The 20601-nt window shown below is 41.6% G+C and overlaps 1 protein-coding gene across 1 annotated transcript in view; it reads right to left on the bottom strand.

The window, feature by feature from the left end:
- The window catches only part of ksr2 (kinase suppressor of ras 2), a 330233-nt gene that overhangs the window by 93663 nt on the left and 215969 nt on the right, over positions 1–20601 (bottom strand). The window contains exons 7-10 of the mRNA XM_068005691.1: positions 17307–17390; positions 13432–13499; positions 9603–9721; positions 1914–2082 (exon numbers count right to left, since the gene is read on the bottom strand). Coding sequence (XP_067861792.1) covers positions 1914–2082; positions 9603–9721; positions 13432–13499; positions 17307–17390 — 440 coding nt within the window. The remainder of the gene's footprint in view (positions 1–1913; positions 2083–9602; positions 9722–13431; positions 13500–17306; positions 17391–20601) is intronic.

Raw genomic sequence — 20601 nt, forward strand, 5'->3', positions numbered from 1 at the left:
AATGTCGCCTGACTGAGTCTGAAAAGAGCCTGGGGGGGGAAGAATCTGAAAAATGCTATTGCTGGAGCAATGAGGATAGAGCTCTTGCTGGATAAGTCAGGCTGTCTTTTCAACATGTCCACAGGAAATTGTTTTATTAAGAGTCCTTTTACTGTTCGATGTCGATTCTGTCATGACAAGCACAGTCAAAACTGTTATCAGGGTATGGGGGTTGATTCCCTCCTTTTGCAGCAGGTGTAAGGAAATTGTAACCATGTAGATAAGGAACAGGTTTGTGGTTTTGCTGCATCTCGTGCACAGAGGAAGTTCCCACCCTTTGTTAGTAAACTCAATCTCAGCAGACTAGTGGAGTGATGTACAGGAACTACACTTGCTGTGGGGAAACATTTACACATTATGGAAAACAATATCAGGCGGGGTGTGAAACTGGCTGCTGATTCGTTATCACCCATTTTGCGGTATTGCCAAAGACCAATTTCACCACGTTTTTCTTTAGCTTTACAACCAGGAAGTAAATATAAACCCTAAAAGATCTTACTACAGATATGTGACCTGATTTACTATACTGAGTACAGAGAAGGAAATGCTTAGAATTGCTGCAAGTCTTTTTGCTAAAATTATGCACTTGAGCATGGACAACAGATGCCTTTTAACTGCAAATTTAAGATCCAATGTATTTGTGAACATTCTCAGATATTATTTATTAATTGAAATACGCATGTTCCATCAAATGATGATTGGTGATACTGTCATAGATTCATATATTTAGTAACATTTACATAAAGTCATCATCAGAACCATTGTAAAAAGGTCAGACTGTGTTAATTATTGTATTTCTGAGCAGTTAAGAACAGAGAAATTAATCTTTTGGTCAAGAAACTCTTATTCCCTCTCTCAGTCATAGTAATTTCTTCTCATTTAATGTTAAGGTAGGATGCTGATAATTAGAACATTCCAGAATGGACGCTCTCATGACACAGTAAAACTCTCTAACTGTTATACGAAAAACATTCACTGCAAATATGTCATAGTTATTAAATTATAATCTAAAATCCATTTTTTATTGTACAGGCAAGCAAAAACAAAATAAAAACAAAAATGGGAGAATGTTAATGTTAAACATTTTATTATTTCCATAGTTTCTAGAGATGTGATTGCATACATGCACATTTAAGAAAAGAGAGATGGAAAAAAATACATGGAAGTTGGTCTGTCTCCTTCAGAATATTAAGAAATATCAAAAGTTGAGCAAGCCCTGTCAGGATTCAAACTCAAGAATTTCAGGCCTCAACAAACCTGACGTTCCAGGAAAACAGACAGGACAGGAAAAGGAACTGAGAAATATAGGGCACCGCAGAAGAAAATGTGCAGTGTGCAGGAAAAGTCTGCTCACAATATGTTGTTAATTTTTCTGATGCCGTTTTTTTTCTGGATTCATGTAACGTTACAATTTAATTTCCCTTCTAGACACATAAACAAATGTTACTTGCAAATAAGACATGCTCTTTAAACATTTACCCTAATTGTTTGCTCTCGTGTAGTGTAGACAATCATTAATTGTCTGTTGACCTGTTAGAATTTTAATTTGTGGCAATTAACATACCACTCAGTAGATATATCAGTAACTCTCTTTCATTTTCTTGCTCATTTGACTATGAACATGAGGAGTGATTCTGTGAAGGGTTCCACCCACAATGTTAATCTGCTGGGCATTTCCATTATTTTCAGTTTTAAATGCAACACTTAAGGGCTGATTTTCTGGCTATGTGCTACTAGTTGTGGAGCCTCGCCCCGCCAGGAAATCGGGGGGGCAAGCTGCTCTCGCTTCTCCGTCTGCAATGGCTGCCCATCAGCACGGCAAACTTGGAAAAACTACCCCGTTACTTTCAACACGGAACGCTGAAGAGTTGTACCTGGCAGGTTGAATTGTTTCTGCTGTCGGGTGCACTGTGGTGAAGGATGAAGGGGCGAAGGCGGAGTCGCGCTGGGAGGTAGAGGTGGCGCAGGAGAGGACGGTGTTGAAGATGTAGTTGACGAAGGATTACTGCTGGAATCCGGCTGGTAAGGGACAGGTATGTGATCCTGCAGATAAAGAAAAAAGAAAGAACTTGCATATATAAGGCTGCGCGTAATGACATTACAAGTTCCGGCAAGAATGGATATGATTGGGTAACTCCCCCGTCAATCAAGCATGGCGACCACGCTGCTGTAAGTAACTGGGATTGATTTTACACACATAACTTGTATTGTGTAACTATCCTCGATTCACCGCATTCTGTTGCAGAAATAATTCTACTGTACTTGGGAGACTCGGTTTGCTGTAGTTTGGTCATGCGTTCGGGGACTCTGTAAATTGAAACCATGAGTCCTGCCCTGTCTCCAATTCATTGGCTGACAAGGTGGTGTCAATATTCACTCCGTTTATATAAACAAAGAATTGCATTTATATAGAGCATTTCGCCACCTCAGTACATCCCGAAGCGCTTTACAGCCAATGAAGTACTTTTGAAGTGTAGGCACTGTTGTAATGAAGGGAGACGCGGCAGCCAATTTGCGCACAGCAAGGTCCCACGTACATCAATGTGATGATGACCAGATAATCTATTTTAGTGATGTTGGTTGAGGACACCAGGCAGAACCTGCTCTTCTTTGAATAGTGCCATGGGATCTTTTACATCCAACTGAGAGGGCAAACGGGGCCTTGGTTTAACGTCTCATCCGAAAGATGGCTATAGCGCCTTTCAAGGCCTCAGGAAGTTCCAAAGCGCTTCACAGCCAATAAAGTATGTTTTGAAAAAAGTTATAACCTGAATAATGAGTTTTTGGAAACCATTTATTTGCTGGTGCAATAGGCAGGGTGTGTTATTTTGGGGACCTCTAGTTGTTGAAAACAACGGGGCAGATTTTCCTGTTCCTAAGTCTGGGCTTATTATATTGCCTAGATACAGCGAATACAGGAACATTGCGTGGGAGGAGCATGTGTCTGTTAGGGAGACTAACGGATTTTCCATCCATTTAAATTAATGGATGGAGATTCGGGGAGACTCCATTAGGTTTGTGTGCTCCATCCCGCTCGATTTTCCTGTAGTGGGTGCATCCAGACAATGAATGAATCTCTCTCCCTGAAAGTACATTGGGTAAGCTTTTACAAGGATCCATGCTTCACAGCAATCAGGTCACTTCCATATATGTTACACTGCTCAAAGGTGAGCATTCGATTGTCAAGTATAGACTCTTTGAATAGATCCACTAACTTATCACACAGGAGGCTACAAGATTAAAGGGAATGGAATTAGTGGGAAGGTAGAAAATTAGATTAAAAACTGGTTAGAAGGGAGGAAACAGAGAGTAGGAGTTAAAGGAAGTTTCTCAGAGTGGTTGGAAGTGGGTAGTGATGTCCAACAGGATTCAGTTCTGGGACGCTTCTGTTTACAGTGTACATCAATGATTTGGATACAGGGCTAGAGGGAGTTTTGTTTAAATTTGCAGATGATACTAAAATAGGGGATTCTGAATACTAAACAAAGCTCCAAGGGGATATTGATAAGATGGTGGAATGGGCAAAACTGATGTGAAGTGGTACATTTTGGTTAAAAAAAAATTAATTATATTTTGAATGGGGAAAGCTGTGTGACGTGGCACAGCAGAGGAATTTGGGGGTTCAGGTTCACAAGACATTAAATGCAATACCTCAAGTGGACAAGACCATAAAATAAGTTAATGGAATACTGGGGTTTATGATGTGGAATATAAAAGTTGAGATGCAATGGTGAATCTACATAAAACCTCAGTGAGACCATGGTTGAAGTGCTGTGTACAGTTTTGGACTTCACACAATAGGAACGATGTTGAGGCAATGGAGAGGATGCAGCATAGATTCACTAGGATGCTGCCTGAGATGAGGAAATACCGAAATGAAGAAAGGCTTGAAAAATTTTCATCAGAGCAGGAAATATTAAGGGGTAATTTGATAGAGGTGTTTAAAATTATGAAGGGATGGGGCAGAGTAGGCTGTTTCAAGTGGTTGAGGGGTCTACAATATGAGGGCATCAATATAAGATTAAAATAAAAAAGATTTAGGACAGAGAGCAGGGGAAACCTTTTTAACAGTGGGTTGTTAGGCTGCAGAATGCACTACCAGAGTTAGTGACCGAAGCAGAGACCACGTCAACATTTAAGAATAGGTTAGATAGGTGGTTGATAGAAAGGGCAAAAAAGGGATATGGGAACAGAGCGGGCACAGGGGATTAGGATTTCTGTTCATGTGGATGTTAAACACCAACACGGAATGGTTGAACCGAACAGACTGTTTCCGTGTTGTAATTTTGATGTCATTCTATGTAATCAGCAGAAATGATCATCTCTAATGATAGGGCCAACTCTGTGAGAGGACAAGGTTATGACCACGCTCCCTGGCTATAATTCCCTCAAAAAACACAGCCTTTGCTGCAAACATAACGGGATCTTTTGAAGATCATCACTGAAAAGATAATGGGCGATAAATTGGGCCTTGTAGCACCAGCTGATTCGGCGCTACACGGCCTCTCCGACAGCCAGACACCATCTTGGTATAGGAGTTAGCGCGGGCGCAGGAACGCACGCTGGAATCATGTAAAGTCGGGAGAAAATGGCTTCAATCAGTGTACAATGCTGATTTAAAGTGATAGACACCAAAACGCTCAACTCAACGCTCAGTCTTAAACCCCACCATCTGAACGTGTCTTAGAGTGCCTGGAGGACCCCCCACCAGTGCTACTTAAAGGGACCATGCAGGATTTACAGGTTAGTGGCTGGATTATTGCTTCTGTGCTGAGACATTTGTAACTGTTTTTGGAGGTCTCCTAGACTTCAATACTAGGACGTGGGGACATAGCCTAACATTTAGAGCCAGGACGTGCAGGAGTGAAGTTAGGAAATGCTTCTACAGGGTAGGAGACGTTTGGAACGCTTTTCTGCAGACGGCAGTTGACGCTAGTTCACTTGTGAATGTTAAATCTGAGGTTGATAGATTTCTGTGAACCAAGGGTATTAAGGGATATGGGGCTAAGGCGGGTATATGGAGTTAGGTCACAGGTCCACCATGATCTCATTGAATGGCGGAACAGGTTCGAGGGGCTAAATGTCACTTGCTGCCTCCTGATATGTGCCAGCTTCTCCTGCAAGAAAGCGGGCCGTGTGTCTGGGTGATGTGCCTGTCATGGTTGAATAGCTGCCAGTGTGTATGGCTTGTGAGTTGTGGGTGGGTGGCTTGAAATAGTGGTGATGTGTAAGGGTAAGAGGAAGCATCTGGTTGGAAGAGTTGAGTACTGATGGAAAGAGTGAGTTTGTTGGTATGTGGGTGATGGGGGGTTTAGTGCATGGTGCAGTTGGTAGGAGATGCCACTTGACAGTTGACCTCACTCACCTTGACCACTCATGTCAAAGCATTAAACTTCTTCCTGCACTGCATCCATGTTCATGATGCTGTGGGCCTGGCATTGACTTCGTCCCCCGCTGCCTCCCACTGCCTTTTGGATATATGTCTGGAGGGCCTCTTGCACCCCCACCCCACCCCCATGCCCCCCTGCGGATATACGATATCCCTCCTTCTGTCCACCTCTTGCACCAAGGTCTTTAGTGTATCAGCAGAGAACCTTGGTGCATGCACTCTCGCAGGCCTGGTACCAACTCAGATCGGCAGATTGGTGAGGTCTGGTGTGCAGATTGGAGGATGTGGGATTTAGTAGTGTGCAACCTTTATTCAATGTTTTAATAAAACTCATCAATGTGTTAACATAGGGATGGGACCTGCATCTGTGTTTTACGTGTGCAATGTCTGATCTCTATTCAGACTCTCTGCAGACAGTAGACTGTTATTTTCAGCAAATAACAGGTACCAGCTACCTTTACAAGATTGCGCGCGGGGCAGACTGATTTCACCGGGCACGTTACCCACGCGCCTAATCGCCCCCCTGCCGCGAACCCGCCGCCCTGGTAATATCAGGCCCCATCTCTCAGCATCTACCCTGTCAAGCCCCCTCATAATCTTATATGTTTCAATGAGATCACCTCTCATTCTTCTAAATGCCAGAGAGTGTAGACCCATTCTACTCAACCTCGCCTCATAGGACAACCCTCTCGTCCCAGGAATTAATCTAGTGAACCTTTGTTGCACCGCCTCAAAGGCAAGTATATCCTTCCTTAGATAAGGAGAGCAAAACTTTATGCAGTACTCCAGTGAGATCTCACCAATGCCCTGTACATCTGTAGTAAGAGATTCTAGTGAATCTCCTCTGCACCCTCCCCAAGGCCTTGAGGTGAGGACATGATCGGCCAAGCTATGATGTCCCCATGGTTGATGTCCTCCGGTCAACACCACTGTTTAGGCCCACACAATATTGTGGCAAGGGACTGCACCCTAATATAAGCTGGTAACTTCGGGGGTAGTGTGCAGGAAATTTTGAGGGGAAAAACAGCAGCTGATAGATGCCATAGAACTGCATGCTACCTGCTAATTATAATAGGTTTGACAGATTTCTCTTTTATTCACGTTTCCATTGATAAAAAAGGTACCAATGCCTAATTTGCATTAAGCTTCTAGCATTTTTTGTTAGCAATAAAGATGTACATGACTATAAGCTGGTATTACCATCTGTGACTTTTATCTTTCACAGATGGTTAAACAGATTTGTGCATGAGTGACAAACAGCTTCCTGCAGAATATCACCTTTTTTAATTATTCATGTTTCATGTTACAGCTTAACCAATTCAGAGTACTAACTAAATATTATCCAAACTGCAAAGCAAAATAAACTTTGAGTGTGTTTGACAATTTAAATAACACTTGCTATCGTGATTTGGTGCCATTCAATGGGTTGTATAGAAAATTGAACACCACTGAAAATGTTCTCATTTCTTTTTGCTATCCAGGACAGACAAAGTAACATAAATTGTGTCAATCTCAATCCAGTTTTTAGCAAGAAATTGTTCTAAATTTAGCAATAAATGGCAGTGGTATTTGTACTCAAATATGGCCAACAGCAAATTCTGGGCTCATGTAACAAAATACTGAACAATTAAAATTTTGCGCTTTAAAATACTGCTCAAGTACAATGTAATATTATAGAAATATTATGTACAGTCCAACTTCTGAATGATGTTTGTGAAGAAAAGGCTAAATTTTATACTGTAAAATATGTAATAATGCTCCAGGATACTAAGTGGATAATAACAGTGCACATAAACCGATTAAGTAGCAAGGCAGTTGTGCGATTTCATTTTAAAGGCATGCACTGTAAAATGCTATTCAACCAAATTACTTGAGATGTTTTTTAAGAAGTTATAAAGTTGCTTTACGCATTCAACTGTGCTTGGAACAAAAAGATTAGGAAATTGCATTATTTCTCACATAAACAATGGGATGGGAGCACAAGAGATACGGCAATATAATTAATGATTCATGAGCTACATATAATATGGCCAGGGACATTCCCAAGCATATTAGATATCCTTTACATGAATTCTCTTGAGTACGGGATCTGTTTAAAGCTTGGAACAACACTTATTATTTAATGTTTTTTTATCATTTTACCACTCTAAACATCACTCTGAAAAATAGAATTAAGCAGATCATTGAAGCTACAGAGACACAGGCTGGGGATTTTCCGCTTCTGTGCTCGCCAGCCCATAATTTTCCTGTTCATTAAAACAAGCACATTATAAATTTTAGGGCCTTGCCAGAAAGCAGCAGCAGATCGTGGAAAACCGCTGCCTCTCTGGGCTTGATAGCATTTGAATTATATTGATGGTAGAGACAGCAGTCCAGTGGCACCAGAGTTATGAAATTCAGCCATTGTTTCAGCGGGAAATCATCATTTGCTCAATAACCTATACTTAACAACCCACTCACTTCTGGAGAGCAGCAGGCCAATTTGAACAAGACCTTATATAATGTTTCCCCTTGTTCAGATGCTAATTTGCAAGGCAGTGCACCAGTAGTTAGATATAATAGCAGGCACACTGTGATAATGTAGCGCCAGTTTAATGGGCATAAACAAATATTGCATCTATCTTTTTAGTGCATGTAAACTGTAATTTATCCATTAGGAAAGAATGTTGGGTAATTGCAAGGACAGAACAGAGTATAGTCAGAATTTATATAAAAGGCATTGGAATGAGTTATGAATTAAAGTAGCTTAATTCCCCTTTCAATTCCATATTCACTTTTTGGCAGCTCGCATACCAAACTTGTTGCAGCCCCTCTAGGCAATGTGCGATGGGAGCTCCCAAATAGCTAGTCCTGGCATCTGGTGACATCCGGAATGAAGGTACTTGGCTTCCTATTGGAGAATGTGTGTGCACATTTCCTGAACTCAACAACAGCAGTCACTTTGTGGATTTCAGCTAGGCCAAAGTGCCACATGGCTTAAAATACCCATCGGAAGTTATCACCATGCCATGATAACCATGCCATTAACTTTTTTTTTTATATTCGTTCACGGGATGTGGGCGTCGCTGGCGAGGCCAGCATTTATTGCCCATCCCTAATTTCAAGCTTGCTGTATTTTCTGCAAACATTAGGTGGATAATAAAATATGGTCACTTGTATTCTACAAATTTTTTATACTCCCAAACCAGAATTTGTGGAAACATTTCAGGAAAATGGTATTTCTTACTGAATTGAGCATGAGGTCAGCTAATGGTCAAGGGTCAGCTCTAGTAAATCAGCCAGACCCTTCTCAGGCTTTAATATCACATTATGGAACTTTTCTGGGCAGATACCTTCTTAAAGCATAAATTGAAATTGGAAACTGGAGAGCTAAATTTTACAGAAAAGAACAAGCACATAAATTGTTTTATAATATAGTTATAAACTTACTGTAGACATCCATCCACTTAACTCCTCGAGTGGACAAAGAAAAATAAAAAGATTGTAAGTCCAAAAACTAAGCTCATCCTTTGTAAATAACTTGTGAATTTTACTTTTCCTAGAATTTCTTACCACTGTGGAAGCCTAATTAATCTAAACTGTTTATTGGAAATTCAAACCAATTTTTCTCTTTCAGGAGTTTCAAATCGGTTGCTTCTCAGATGTGGTAAACAGACTCTTGAACAGAACAGCTCTTTTTATATCCTAGAAAAGAGTCAACAGGACTTAATGGATTTTGAATTTCCCACTGCTCAAATTTAACAAGGAACTATCATTCATATACAAAGTGAACCAGTATTGTAATTATTCTCCTCCCCACCACATAACCAATGAAGCTTCAACATTGTCTGAAAATAAACTTAATACAGGGATCTGAATTACAATTGGTTTTTAAACTGCTAATGTACTGTGACTGGATGCAATTCAAAACTAGACAGGAGGAGAAACTGGAATCAAAGGTTGAATAGATGACACAAATAAAGTTCATTCACCTCTAGCATATCTGCTCACGAACCATCAGGGTAGATTTTAAACTGGCTGCCTGAGCGTAAAACTGACGTCGCAGATCGGCCGCCCAAAACAGCCCGATTTTCACTTCCAAAAATATCATGGTTAATGTGTAACTTCAACAGCAACACCTTCAAAGACATATCTCGTTGGTGTATGAGAGCCATAATCAAGCACAATTACGTACCTTATTAATTTTGTTGGTTTTAGGCAGTGTTTGGCTGGAGTGCAGATCCGAGTACCTGGGTGGCTTCTTAAGCGGGTTGTTAATGTCACATGGCACAGATTCTGTTCGCACAAGTCTTGCTGAAAATCAGAGATGGCTACAAGTGAGGAAAAAGCTTTGCATATTACTATTATTATGCATGGCTTCATGATTTATTCCATAATTAATCACTTAGTTGATTAGCAATGACTGCTCTCCATATTAGAGTCAGCACCCTCAAGTAAAGAACAAGGCTGCATTGATTAGAAGATTAATTTCATTACATTTGCATATCTTATTCCTTATAAGCATCATGCCGCATGGTAGGCTTATCATCAAGATTGCGGCCCATGGAATAAAGGGGGCAGTGGCAACATGGATACAGAATTGGCTAAGGGACAAGAAACAGAGAGTAGTGGTGAACTGTTGTTTTTCAGACTGGAGGGAGGTGTACAGTGGTGTTCCCCGGGGGGTCGTGCTGGGACCACTGCTTTTCTTGATACATATTAATGATTTGGACTTGGGTGTACAGGGCACAATTTTCAAATTTGCAGATGACACAAAACTTGGAAGGGTAGTAAACAGTGAGGAGGATGGTGATAGACTTCAAGACGATATAGACAGGCTGGTGGCATGGGCAGACACGTGGCAGATGAAATTTAACACAGAAAAATGTGAAGGGATACATTTCCGTAGGAAGAACGAGGAGAGGCAAAATAGACCAGAGGGCACAACTCTAAAAGGGGTACAGGAACAGAGAGATCTGGGGGTATATGTGCACAAACTGTTGAAGGTGGCAGGGCACGTTGAGAAAGCAGTTAAAGCATATGGGATCCTGGGCTTACTAAATAGGGGCATAGAGTACAAAAGTATGGAAGTCATGATGAATCTTTATAAAACACTGGTTCAGCCACAACTGGAGTATTGTGTCCAGTTTTAGGCACCGCACTTTAGGAAAGATGTGAAGGCCTTAGAGAGGGTGCAGAAGGGATTTACTGGAATGATTCCAGGGATGAGGGGCTTTTGTTACGTGGATAGCCTGGAGAAGCTTGGAACTTCTTGGAATGGAGACGGTTGCGAGGAGATTTGATAGAGGTATTCAGAATCATGAAGGGTGTAAACAGAGTAGATAGAAAGAAACTGTTCCCATTGGCAGAAGGGTCAAGAACCAGAGGACATAGATGTAAGGTGATTGGCATAAGGACCAAAGGTGACAAGAGAAAAAACTTTTTTACACAGCGAGTGATTAGGATCTGGAATGCACTGCCCGAGGGGGTGGTGGAGGCAGATTCAATCTTGGCCTTCAAAAGGGAACTGGATAAGTACTTGAAAGGAACAAATTTGCAGGGCTACAGGGATAGGGTGGGGAGTGGGACTAGCTGGATTGCTCTTGCATAGAGCCGGCATGGACTCAATGGTCCGAATGGCCTCCTTCCATGCTGTAACCTTTCTATGATTCTCTGATCCTGTATTCAAAATGGAGATTTCTAGTGCAAAGAAAAACTCCATTTCTATATATTCAGAACCTGGGGCAAGGGGGGATTTTAAAAATGCCTTCCAAAGTTAGAAGGTGCAACTTGTCTTTTCAATGCTACTTTTTCTAGAAAGTTGAAAGTGTGATAGTTTCATCATGCTAGTGAGTTCTTTGAAAAATTCATAGGCTAATATTTTAAAGGCTAACTGTTTCGACTCTGGTTTTCTGAGCTTTTTTTAAACTAAAGGCACTGGTGCAATGCACAGCATTTTCCAACAGCACGGTCCATTTTTTTTCAAACAACTCTACAACTTATTTGTTTTTATAAATAAAAATATAGTTCACTGTGTTGCAGGTCTAATTGCATGATGGGATAAATGTACTGTTTGGAGTCCAAAGTGGTAGCTCTATTAAGGAGATTATTAATTCTTTTAAAGTTAAAAGATAATTATAATTTTAGCACAGATTGATTAGGCAATCTCTGGATATCGAATGGGCAAAATTTTTGAAATTTTAATTAGAGCTGTTAGTTTCCCTGGAGAGTAACCTGTGCATTAATCTCGCCAAGTGACACACTCTTGTCTAGTCAGCGAGAGGCTCAAAGACACTGAATAAGACCATCAGTTCTCCCCCAGTAAGTCAAGTAATAGAAAAAAGTATTTGTAGTTGGAATAATATACTTGTGCCATTCCTTAGAATGGGTTGATAGTATTTTAAAGTAGGGACGCCAAGGCTTTTAGTCTTTGTGGGCCTGCATTGTACATACCATAGTGGGCCACAAATATGTTTTAAATCTGCATATATCTCAAGTTGCTCAAATTAATAGATCTTGGTGTTCTGTTTTAGGATTTATCTACTAAGAAGGCAACCCTTCTTTGAACAGCACTTTCCAAACCTCCACGGCCGCAGAACTCAAACAGAACAAAGAACTAAGAAATAAGACATACGCACAAATAGTTGCTCGAGTCAAGGGCTGGATTGCCAGAGATTAGAGCTGCTTTTGGCCAATGGACTGCAGTTTGGTCACCCCTGCTTTAAAGGGTTTGTCACAATGACTGCCTTACAAAGGTAACAAGGAGATGGAAACAGGAGGATAAGGAGCATCTGCACTCTAATGAAAATTCCATAGGCCTGCTGCATACTCGTATTTATGGCTTTCAAAATAACCCTCAGATGATGAAAGTCACAGAAGCCAATTTGCGACACATTTACACAAATGGCCTCGTGACAAAGTAGCTCTATTTTTCTTTCTTAAAATTTAGCCCTGAGATCAAACAAAATAAAGCTGCTTTTATATTGTCATTGTATTGGTCCAGATTCTGGGAGATAGGCATTCTACTAAATCTGGTTTCTTTATCCTGGCAGCAGACTCGTGAATTTAGATTTCTGTGGGTCCATGACTCAGCTCCTGGGATAAGGGAGCCAGATTCAGCAGTATAAGTGCCAGGAGCCTGCTTATCGATGTCAGTCTCCTGGAATCCGATGGTGGCCGTAGAACAGTGGCTTGAAAATCACAGTGAAATACCTACTATTTCTATTGCTCTGAAACCTGCTTTAAATGATACTCACTTACAGAAAGTGAGCAAATATCAGCAGCTACCTGAAATGTGCTTAAAGATTTTAAAATCAATTCTAATATGGTCATAATTATTATTCTGCTGTCAACACTGAGGCCACGGTTCAGGCACACGTAAAACCCTTTACTTTGAGTACAACTTTACATGTAAGGAATAAGAAATCTTTCTACAAGTGAAGATGAAAATAGACTCTCCCTGTAAATTACAAAGGAAATAGGATTATTACTGAAAAACAGTATAATACTCCTAACACAAATTTCATTGACACAGGTTAAATCTATGCCTCGGAGTCACATTACTCCACATTACAATATTGAAACCATGCAAAATCTGTTGAATGTGCTGTGCCTTGTTAAGTAAAATATATGTATTTAATATCAGGAAAAATGTTCACAAAAGTGAAAGAAAGAAGAGTCAGTTAATCCAATAAATTTGTTAATTGACTTAACTGCTGAATTTTTCAACCTAAATAAGGGGTCGCACAGAGGCAATCGCGTATGAGCCACGCTGCTAAAATAAAAGAATAAAAGGAAAAGGAACTGGAAAGTGGTCCAATGGTAATCAAGATAATAACTCGTTGAGGGAAGAGTGTAAAGATATGAAAACAACGACAATCCTTTGTTAACTTGCTTTATAAAAGTTAATAAGTGATAGAATCGCGTTATTATTGATCTCCAGCACTGAATAACAAAGGTACAGAAGAGTGGAACAGAGTCAAAATTCAAGTAAGAGTTACAAAATACAAATATTTAAACCTCACCTCCACGATGAATGATGAGTAAGTGGCAAGGTGGGGCTTCTTTGGTGCATTTGTTATGGCACTTCAATCTAGAGGAGACAGAAACATTGAAATATTATTACGGGAAAATGCCTTGATATTAGATAAATGTTCTTGACATTTTAAAATAGGATTGTCTGTTGCCTCTTTTCTAAATTTTACCTCTTTTTAAGCTACTTTGGCTTTTCACTCTCTTAGATATTCCCAAACCAAGTACCAATCCCCTTGCTGATAGAGCAGGCAGTTGGGCCTTTTGGGTCTTTGCCAATGCCTCTCTTGGTCTGGTGTACAATGGACCAAGCGGGGAGGTAAGCGATCCTCACCAAGTTTAAGGAACTTTTTGCAGGCCTCAGCTGTCAGCTCTTAACTCCCTTGAAATAGGAAGCGTTAGGCGGAAGATCAGTCCATGCCTCCCTCAACCCATGGAAAATATCAGGATGGAAAACACAGGGCAGAATCTCAGTGCAGTCGGGTTCCATCCCATTTTCTGGCATCTGATCTGGAGATTAACTGGGGATTGCTGGAATTCTACCTTGGCCCCAATTGAAACTTCGGGGCCAATGTTTTTATGGGATCTTGTCAAAATGTAATTGACATTTCATTATCGGATACATCCAGTTAAAAGAAACAGGGAAAGCACATTGGGGGTAATTTTACCTAAGCCTCCCGGTGGGAAACTGAAGTCAATGGAAAGTAAAATTGGGCAGGGTGTAAAATGGGTGGCTAATCCGATCCCGACAGCATCCTGCGGACCAATTACCCCATATTGGTCCCGAAATTCCAGCCTCAATCAAGGGCTGAGAGGGAGAGGATCTGTCACATATGGCCGGAATTTGTGGTGGAACCTGGTTCACTGGGATTCTGCCACATTTTTGCTGGAAGCCATTTTCTGTTGTTGGGCGGGGTGGGGGGGGCGGGGATTATCATGGGTGGAATTGCTACCCCCTCCCCCACACTAAGGGGCTGTCAGGGAGAATTCCCCAGAAATTCAGCCCTTTGAGTGCTTAAAAGGCCTCAGCAGAACTCACATTAGCTGAGAACTGGCGTGAGGCCTTTTGAAAGGCCCCAACCTTTGCCTAGACTAAGGTGATCGACCCTGGGAGGGGATCAATTATCTTATGCTTGCAGTAAGAATGGCACCATTTGGAGCTGAAGACTCCAAAAAGTTGAATTTGATGATCTGCTGTGGGTCTACTCTCCTTATGGGTTGGAGTGGGGGATGCAGACTGCTGAAGTACTGTTGCAGGTGCCAGCCGCTCACCCTGGCCAAGCAAATGACTCCGTGTCTAATATTTGGGATGCGGTCTCTGACTTGGGACGAGGGTGGCTGGGGGTTTCTGCACCTCCACTCTTCCACTGGAGGAGCAGCCCTGCAGAATTTCGGATCTAATATTACAAAAATGCTGTCATTCACTTTGAAAGTTATCAGGTATTTCCAGTTTGGAAGTTGGCATATCATGTCAGTAAAATCTTAGCAGCGAGATGTAACTGTGTGGCAACATCTCACACAACCACATAGCTGGTCAGTGGTCCCTTTCACATGGCATCATAAAAGAAAAGGCATCAAGACAGTAACGGGTAGAATTTCTTCTTCAGCGGTGGAGCGTACAAAAGTGGTGGGGCTGAAGCCCTTTTTGTAAAATCAGGCACAAGTTGTTCACGATTTCCTGTCCGTTAAAATGAATAGATGGAAAATTGTGAGCAACTTATAACCAATTTTGTGATACGGGATTCTGCTCCACCAAGCTCTTATGCCCCGGTGTTGAAGAGCAGAAACTGCGTCTAACAGTCTTTGCTGGTCTAGGATATTCAACCTGCCAGTGTTCCCAACCACCAAACGATAACACGTAAGGGGTAATTTGTTGACTTTGCACTGTGGGTCACCAGCCATGCTTGCTGGGAGTGTTCATTGGAAATTTGGATACGTGCAGCACACATGTGGGTTCAACAAACATATCTATGGGCACAGCTGGGCCCCTTTGTCCACCTTCTCATGGTAAAACCTCCCTGTGTGGTGAAGTTGTGCAACATGCAATGCATTGTTATAATCTTTGACATTTTGGCAGGCGTATACTGCAAAACACCACCATTGATCTGTCCAAGCATCTGAACCGCTGTTTCAACATGCTGGCGGTATGTTCCACAATGATCCTAGTGACCACATGTGCCTCGTTATATCGCCATTTGCTGCTTCTGCATTAAATAATTGATTCCTTTCTGTTCATTAAGACCATGGGGTTGGTGTAAGGGCCTGGATAGTCACATGCATGCTATCTATAATGATCTGCACTCTGGCAAAACTTGCCCCATGGAAAAAGTGCAGAGTGCTTTTATGCTGCTACTGGCATTCCACAGAGAGATTGATGAAAATGTTTGCCTTGGTGAACAAAGCCTCTGTCACCAACTGTATGGATCAGTGCACTGTCCTTTGATTGATTGGGCATATATCTCCTAAGGTGGCTTGGAATGAGGGGCTATGGTCACTATCCATGAAACAGGGTGGAAAGTAATTCACTCCCTGCCATTCACATCCTCCATTTTGGTGAGCACAAATATTAAAAAAAACACTTCTGCGTAAAAAGAGATAAGTTGATGCATGTACATTTAGCAGATGTAAAAAAATATATAATTCTCTGCCCGCCTGCAACCAAGAAGGCAGCTGCACAGCCTGCTACCAATGCCCCCTGCAATTGGCCACCAGAGCATCAGACACTACACAAGTATAATTTTGCCCATTAACTTTCTCCCCCTTCCCCACCTTGCCATGAAATGCTGGAATCATCAGTTGGCATCTCGCCATTTAATGCAACTCAGATCAGAACTGAGCAAAATGGGAGTAACTATAAGGAGTGCTGCTCGGTTTGCCATTTGTGGCAAAACTGTAAACTTGTGAATAAATAGCACATTTATGATTTTACCACAAATTCTTCCCCTTTGTTATATGCACTGAACTAAGTCTATTGCTAGTTTGAGACTGTTGAGTCTAATTTCACTTGTTGCCCTCAGTTGTCACAATGTCCTCCCGTGGGTGAAACTTGCAAGGCAAATTCTGCTGCCCGTTGAGTAAACCTGAAGATGCTACTGTAGATCATAACTCCAGCCATCAGCAGATTGGTTTGGCATCATTAGGAGACATAATGCAACTAATATTAACTAAATAGTGTAAATTGAAACCAGCAATTGAAAATTTCAAACTATCAGATTTACTACCTGGTTAACCATCGAATTTCTCACTGAGGATCAGGGTTTGAAGCACCTGGAGCACAATGACATATGTTCCCCATATAGCTCACCAACACACAAAGGAAAATAATTTATTTCATAAAATCTTGAGGTAATTCTTTTGGAACTTTTTTTTGGTGTAACTTAATTTCTATTTCCTTCTTCCAGGTGTCCTTTCATCTTGTGTTCAGCTGAGAGAGCAGGCAATAGGCAAACTACTCTTAGGCCCAGCCAATCCCACTCTTGGTCCAACCACTAAGAGATCCACAAGCGTGATCCAGGGTGATTGGCCCTCTGATTTCCCTGCCTCACGCCCTATGGAAAAGCATCTGGCTTCTCTTTGGTGTCTCCTCTTGATGGACAGCTGAAACTTGTAATTCAACATTTGGAAAATCATAGGCATAAATCTGCATTCTACTACTTCCTGGGCTTCAACATATGCAAAGACAAACATGTGTTAATTTAACCTTTAGCCTTTATATGTATTTTAGCCAAGAATGGAAGGCTATTTGTTAATTTGTTTTCTAACTTTAGTGAAAAGGTAGCTGTCAGTATAAAAAAATTGCTTTCTACATTATTACTAAAATTAGTGAACAGTGGATAATATACCCAAAGTGTTTGATATGGTTACATACTTGCAGTTTTTACATTTCAAGCCAAAAAGCATCCCCTTCCCACACACTGTGCAGGTCTGAGACATCCAATACTTGGTGGAAAATCTACAAGAAAAAGAGGAAATTTTAAGATTAATCACTTGGATCAATATTATTAATTAGATTCAAACAATATTATCATGGCCAGGAAGGAGAAAGGAAAAGTAAAATGCATATTATCAAATAATACTTAATTTAATGCAAACTGTAATACATCATCAACTCATCGCATGGTAAAAATGATATATTTCTTCTGAAGTAATGTGGGCCAGAAAGCATGTTTGTAAATGTTACATTTATGGTAATATGTATTGAAGGAGAAAAGGTAAACAAGATGTTGTCATGGCTATGTTGAAGATGGTACAATCCCGCACATTCTTTGGACTTTTAAGAGAAAATACCCAGTTTACAACTGAGATGGATTCAGGACACTCCCTCCTAGGATTCCCTACAAAGACCTCTGAAGATCTCACTTCTCCTAACTGCAGTCTGGTGCTGCATCCCACTCAATTAGTGGCAGATAGAACCCCTGTGGAAAATGGCTCAGTTCCCAATGAATTAGAGGAGCAAAAGATAGGTGAGGATGAGAAAAGGTCCATATGGCTCACCAAACCTATTTGTTCCACAAGTCATAGAATCATAGAATGGTTACAGCATGGAAGGAGGCCATTCAGACCATCGAGTCTGCACCGGCTCTATGCAAGAGCAATCCAGCTAGCCCCACTCCCCACCCTATCCCCGTAGCCCTGCAAATTTTTTCCTTTCAAGTACTTATCCAGTTCCCTTTTGAAGGCCAAGATTGAATCTGCCTCCACCACCCCCTCGGGCAGTGCATTCCAGATCCTAATCACTCGCTGTGTAAAAAAGTTTCTCCTCATGTCACCTTTGGTTCTTTTGCCAATCACCTTAAATCTATGTCCTCTGGTTCTTGACCCTTCTGCCAATGGGAACAGTTTCTATCTATCTACTCTGTCTAGACCCTTCATGATTCTGAATACCTCTATCAAATCCCCTCTCAACCTTCTCTGTTCCAAGGAGAACAACCCCAGCTTCTCCAGGCTATCCACATAACTAAAGTCCCTCATCCCTGGAATCATTCTAGTAAATCTCTTCTGCACCCTCTCCAAGGACTTCATATCTTTCCTAAAGTGCGGTGCCCAGAACTGGACACAGTACTCCAGCTGTGGCCGAACCAGTGTTTTAAAAAGGTTCATCATGACTTCCATACTTTTGTACTCGATGCCTCTATTTATAAAGCCCAGGATCCTGTATGTTTTTTTAACCGTTTTCTCAATCTGCTCTGCCACCTTTAAATATTTGCGTACATACACCCCCAGATCTCTCTGTTCCTCTACCCCTCTTAGAATTGTGCCCTCTTGTTGATATGCCTCTTCTCATTCTTCCTACCAAAATGTATCACCTCGCATTTTTTTGTGCTAAATGTCATCTGTCACATGTCCGCCCATGCCACCAGCCTGTCTATATCCTCATGAAGTCTATCACTATCCTCCGCACTGTTCGCTACACTTCCAAGTTTTGTGTCATCTGCAAATTTGGAAATTGTGCCCTATACACCCAAGTCCAAGTCATTAATATATATCAAGAAAAGCAGTGGTCCGAGTACCGACCCCTGGGGAACACCACTGTACACCTTCCTCCAGTCCGAAAAACAACCGTTCACCATTGCTCTCTGTTTCCTGATACTTAGCCAATTCTGTATCCATGCTGCTACTGCCCCTTTTATTCCATGGGCTTCAATCTTGATGACAAGCCTATTATGCGGCACTTTATCAAACGTCTTTTGAAAGTCCATAGACACCACATCAACTGCATTGCTCTCATCTACCCTCTCTGTTACCTCATCAAAAAGTTAAATCAAGTTAATGAAACATGATTTGCCTTTAACAAACCCATGTTGGCTTTCCCTAATCAATCCACACTTGTCCAAGTGACTGCTAATTCTGTCCCAGATTATCGTTTCTAAAACTTTTCCCACCACTGAGGTTAAACTTAATGGCCTATAGTTGCTGGGTTTATCCTTACACCCTTTTCTGAACAAGGATGTAACATTTGCAATTCTCCACTCTTCTGCCACCACCCCCGTATCTAAGGATGTTTGTAAGATTATGGCCAGTACCTCTGCAATTTCAACCCTTACTTCCCTCAGCAACCTAGGGTGCATCCCATCCAGACCGGGTGATTTATCTACTTTAAATACAGCTAGCCTTGGTAAAGACAAATGCAAATTACTCATTTAGTACCTCGACCATGCTCTCTGCCTCCATGAATAGATCTCCTTTTTGTCCCTAATCAGCCCCACTCCTCCTCTTACTACCCTTTCTATGATTCTATGACTCAAATTCTGGGCAAACACAGAAATAACTAACACAAGCTGTCAGGGTTCTTCACAAACTACCAAGTCATATAAAGGCTCTCATTAAGGATAAGTTAGGAGGCATTCTTCAAGATACAGTTTCCATTACAGGCTGCCTACCAACTGCATCAACAGGCGCACATAACTATAAACAATGAGCCAATGGCCCACAGCAATCCACAAAGACAACAGGAACTTAACGGGCAGGGGCTAAATAACCTGTCCAATGATATCTTCCTGACTTGACAGAGTCGATGACGGAAGGACAATGGGAACAGAGGCATGGATTTAAGGTGATTGGCAAAAGAACGAAAGGTGACATGAGGAAAAACTTTTTTACACAGCGAGTGGTTAGGATCTGGAATACAATGCCAGAGTGGGTGGTGGAGGAAGATTCAGTCATGGCCTTCAAAAGGCAACTGGATAAGTAGATGAAAGGAAAAAAAATGCAGGGCTACAGGGATAGGGTGGGGGAGAGGGACTAGCTGGAATGCTCTTGCATAGAGCCAGCATGGACTCGATAGGCCGAATGGCCTCCTTCCGTGCTGTAACCTTTCTATGACTCAAATTCTGGGCAAACACAGAAATAATTAACACAAGCTGTCAGGGTTCTTCATAAACTACCAATAATTCTATAGGCCTTAATCTTAACTCCCCCCCCCCCACCCCACCACTTGGCAGAAACCAAGCGGGTGGGCAGTTAAAATGGAGTGTGGAACTAACCCACTCCCTTCCCGTTCCGATCTGGCCGACTCCAACTTTAAATTGCAGGCAGCAAGCACACCTGCCCCAAGCCGACAGGGTCCTCTTTAAATATGATGTCATCAGGGCCCAATCTGCCATTTTAACCCGAGGCCTGAGCGGGGGAGCTGTGGTGGCTTCCCCACCAGGCCAAACCTGTCG

This window comes from Heptranchias perlo, chromosome 25 (assembly GCF_035084215.1).
Source record: "Heptranchias perlo isolate sHepPer1 chromosome 25, sHepPer1.hap1, whole genome shotgun sequence".
In the NCBI taxonomy this organism is placed as follows: domain Eukaryota; kingdom Metazoa; phylum Chordata; class Chondrichthyes; order Hexanchiformes; family Hexanchidae; genus Heptranchias; species Heptranchias perlo.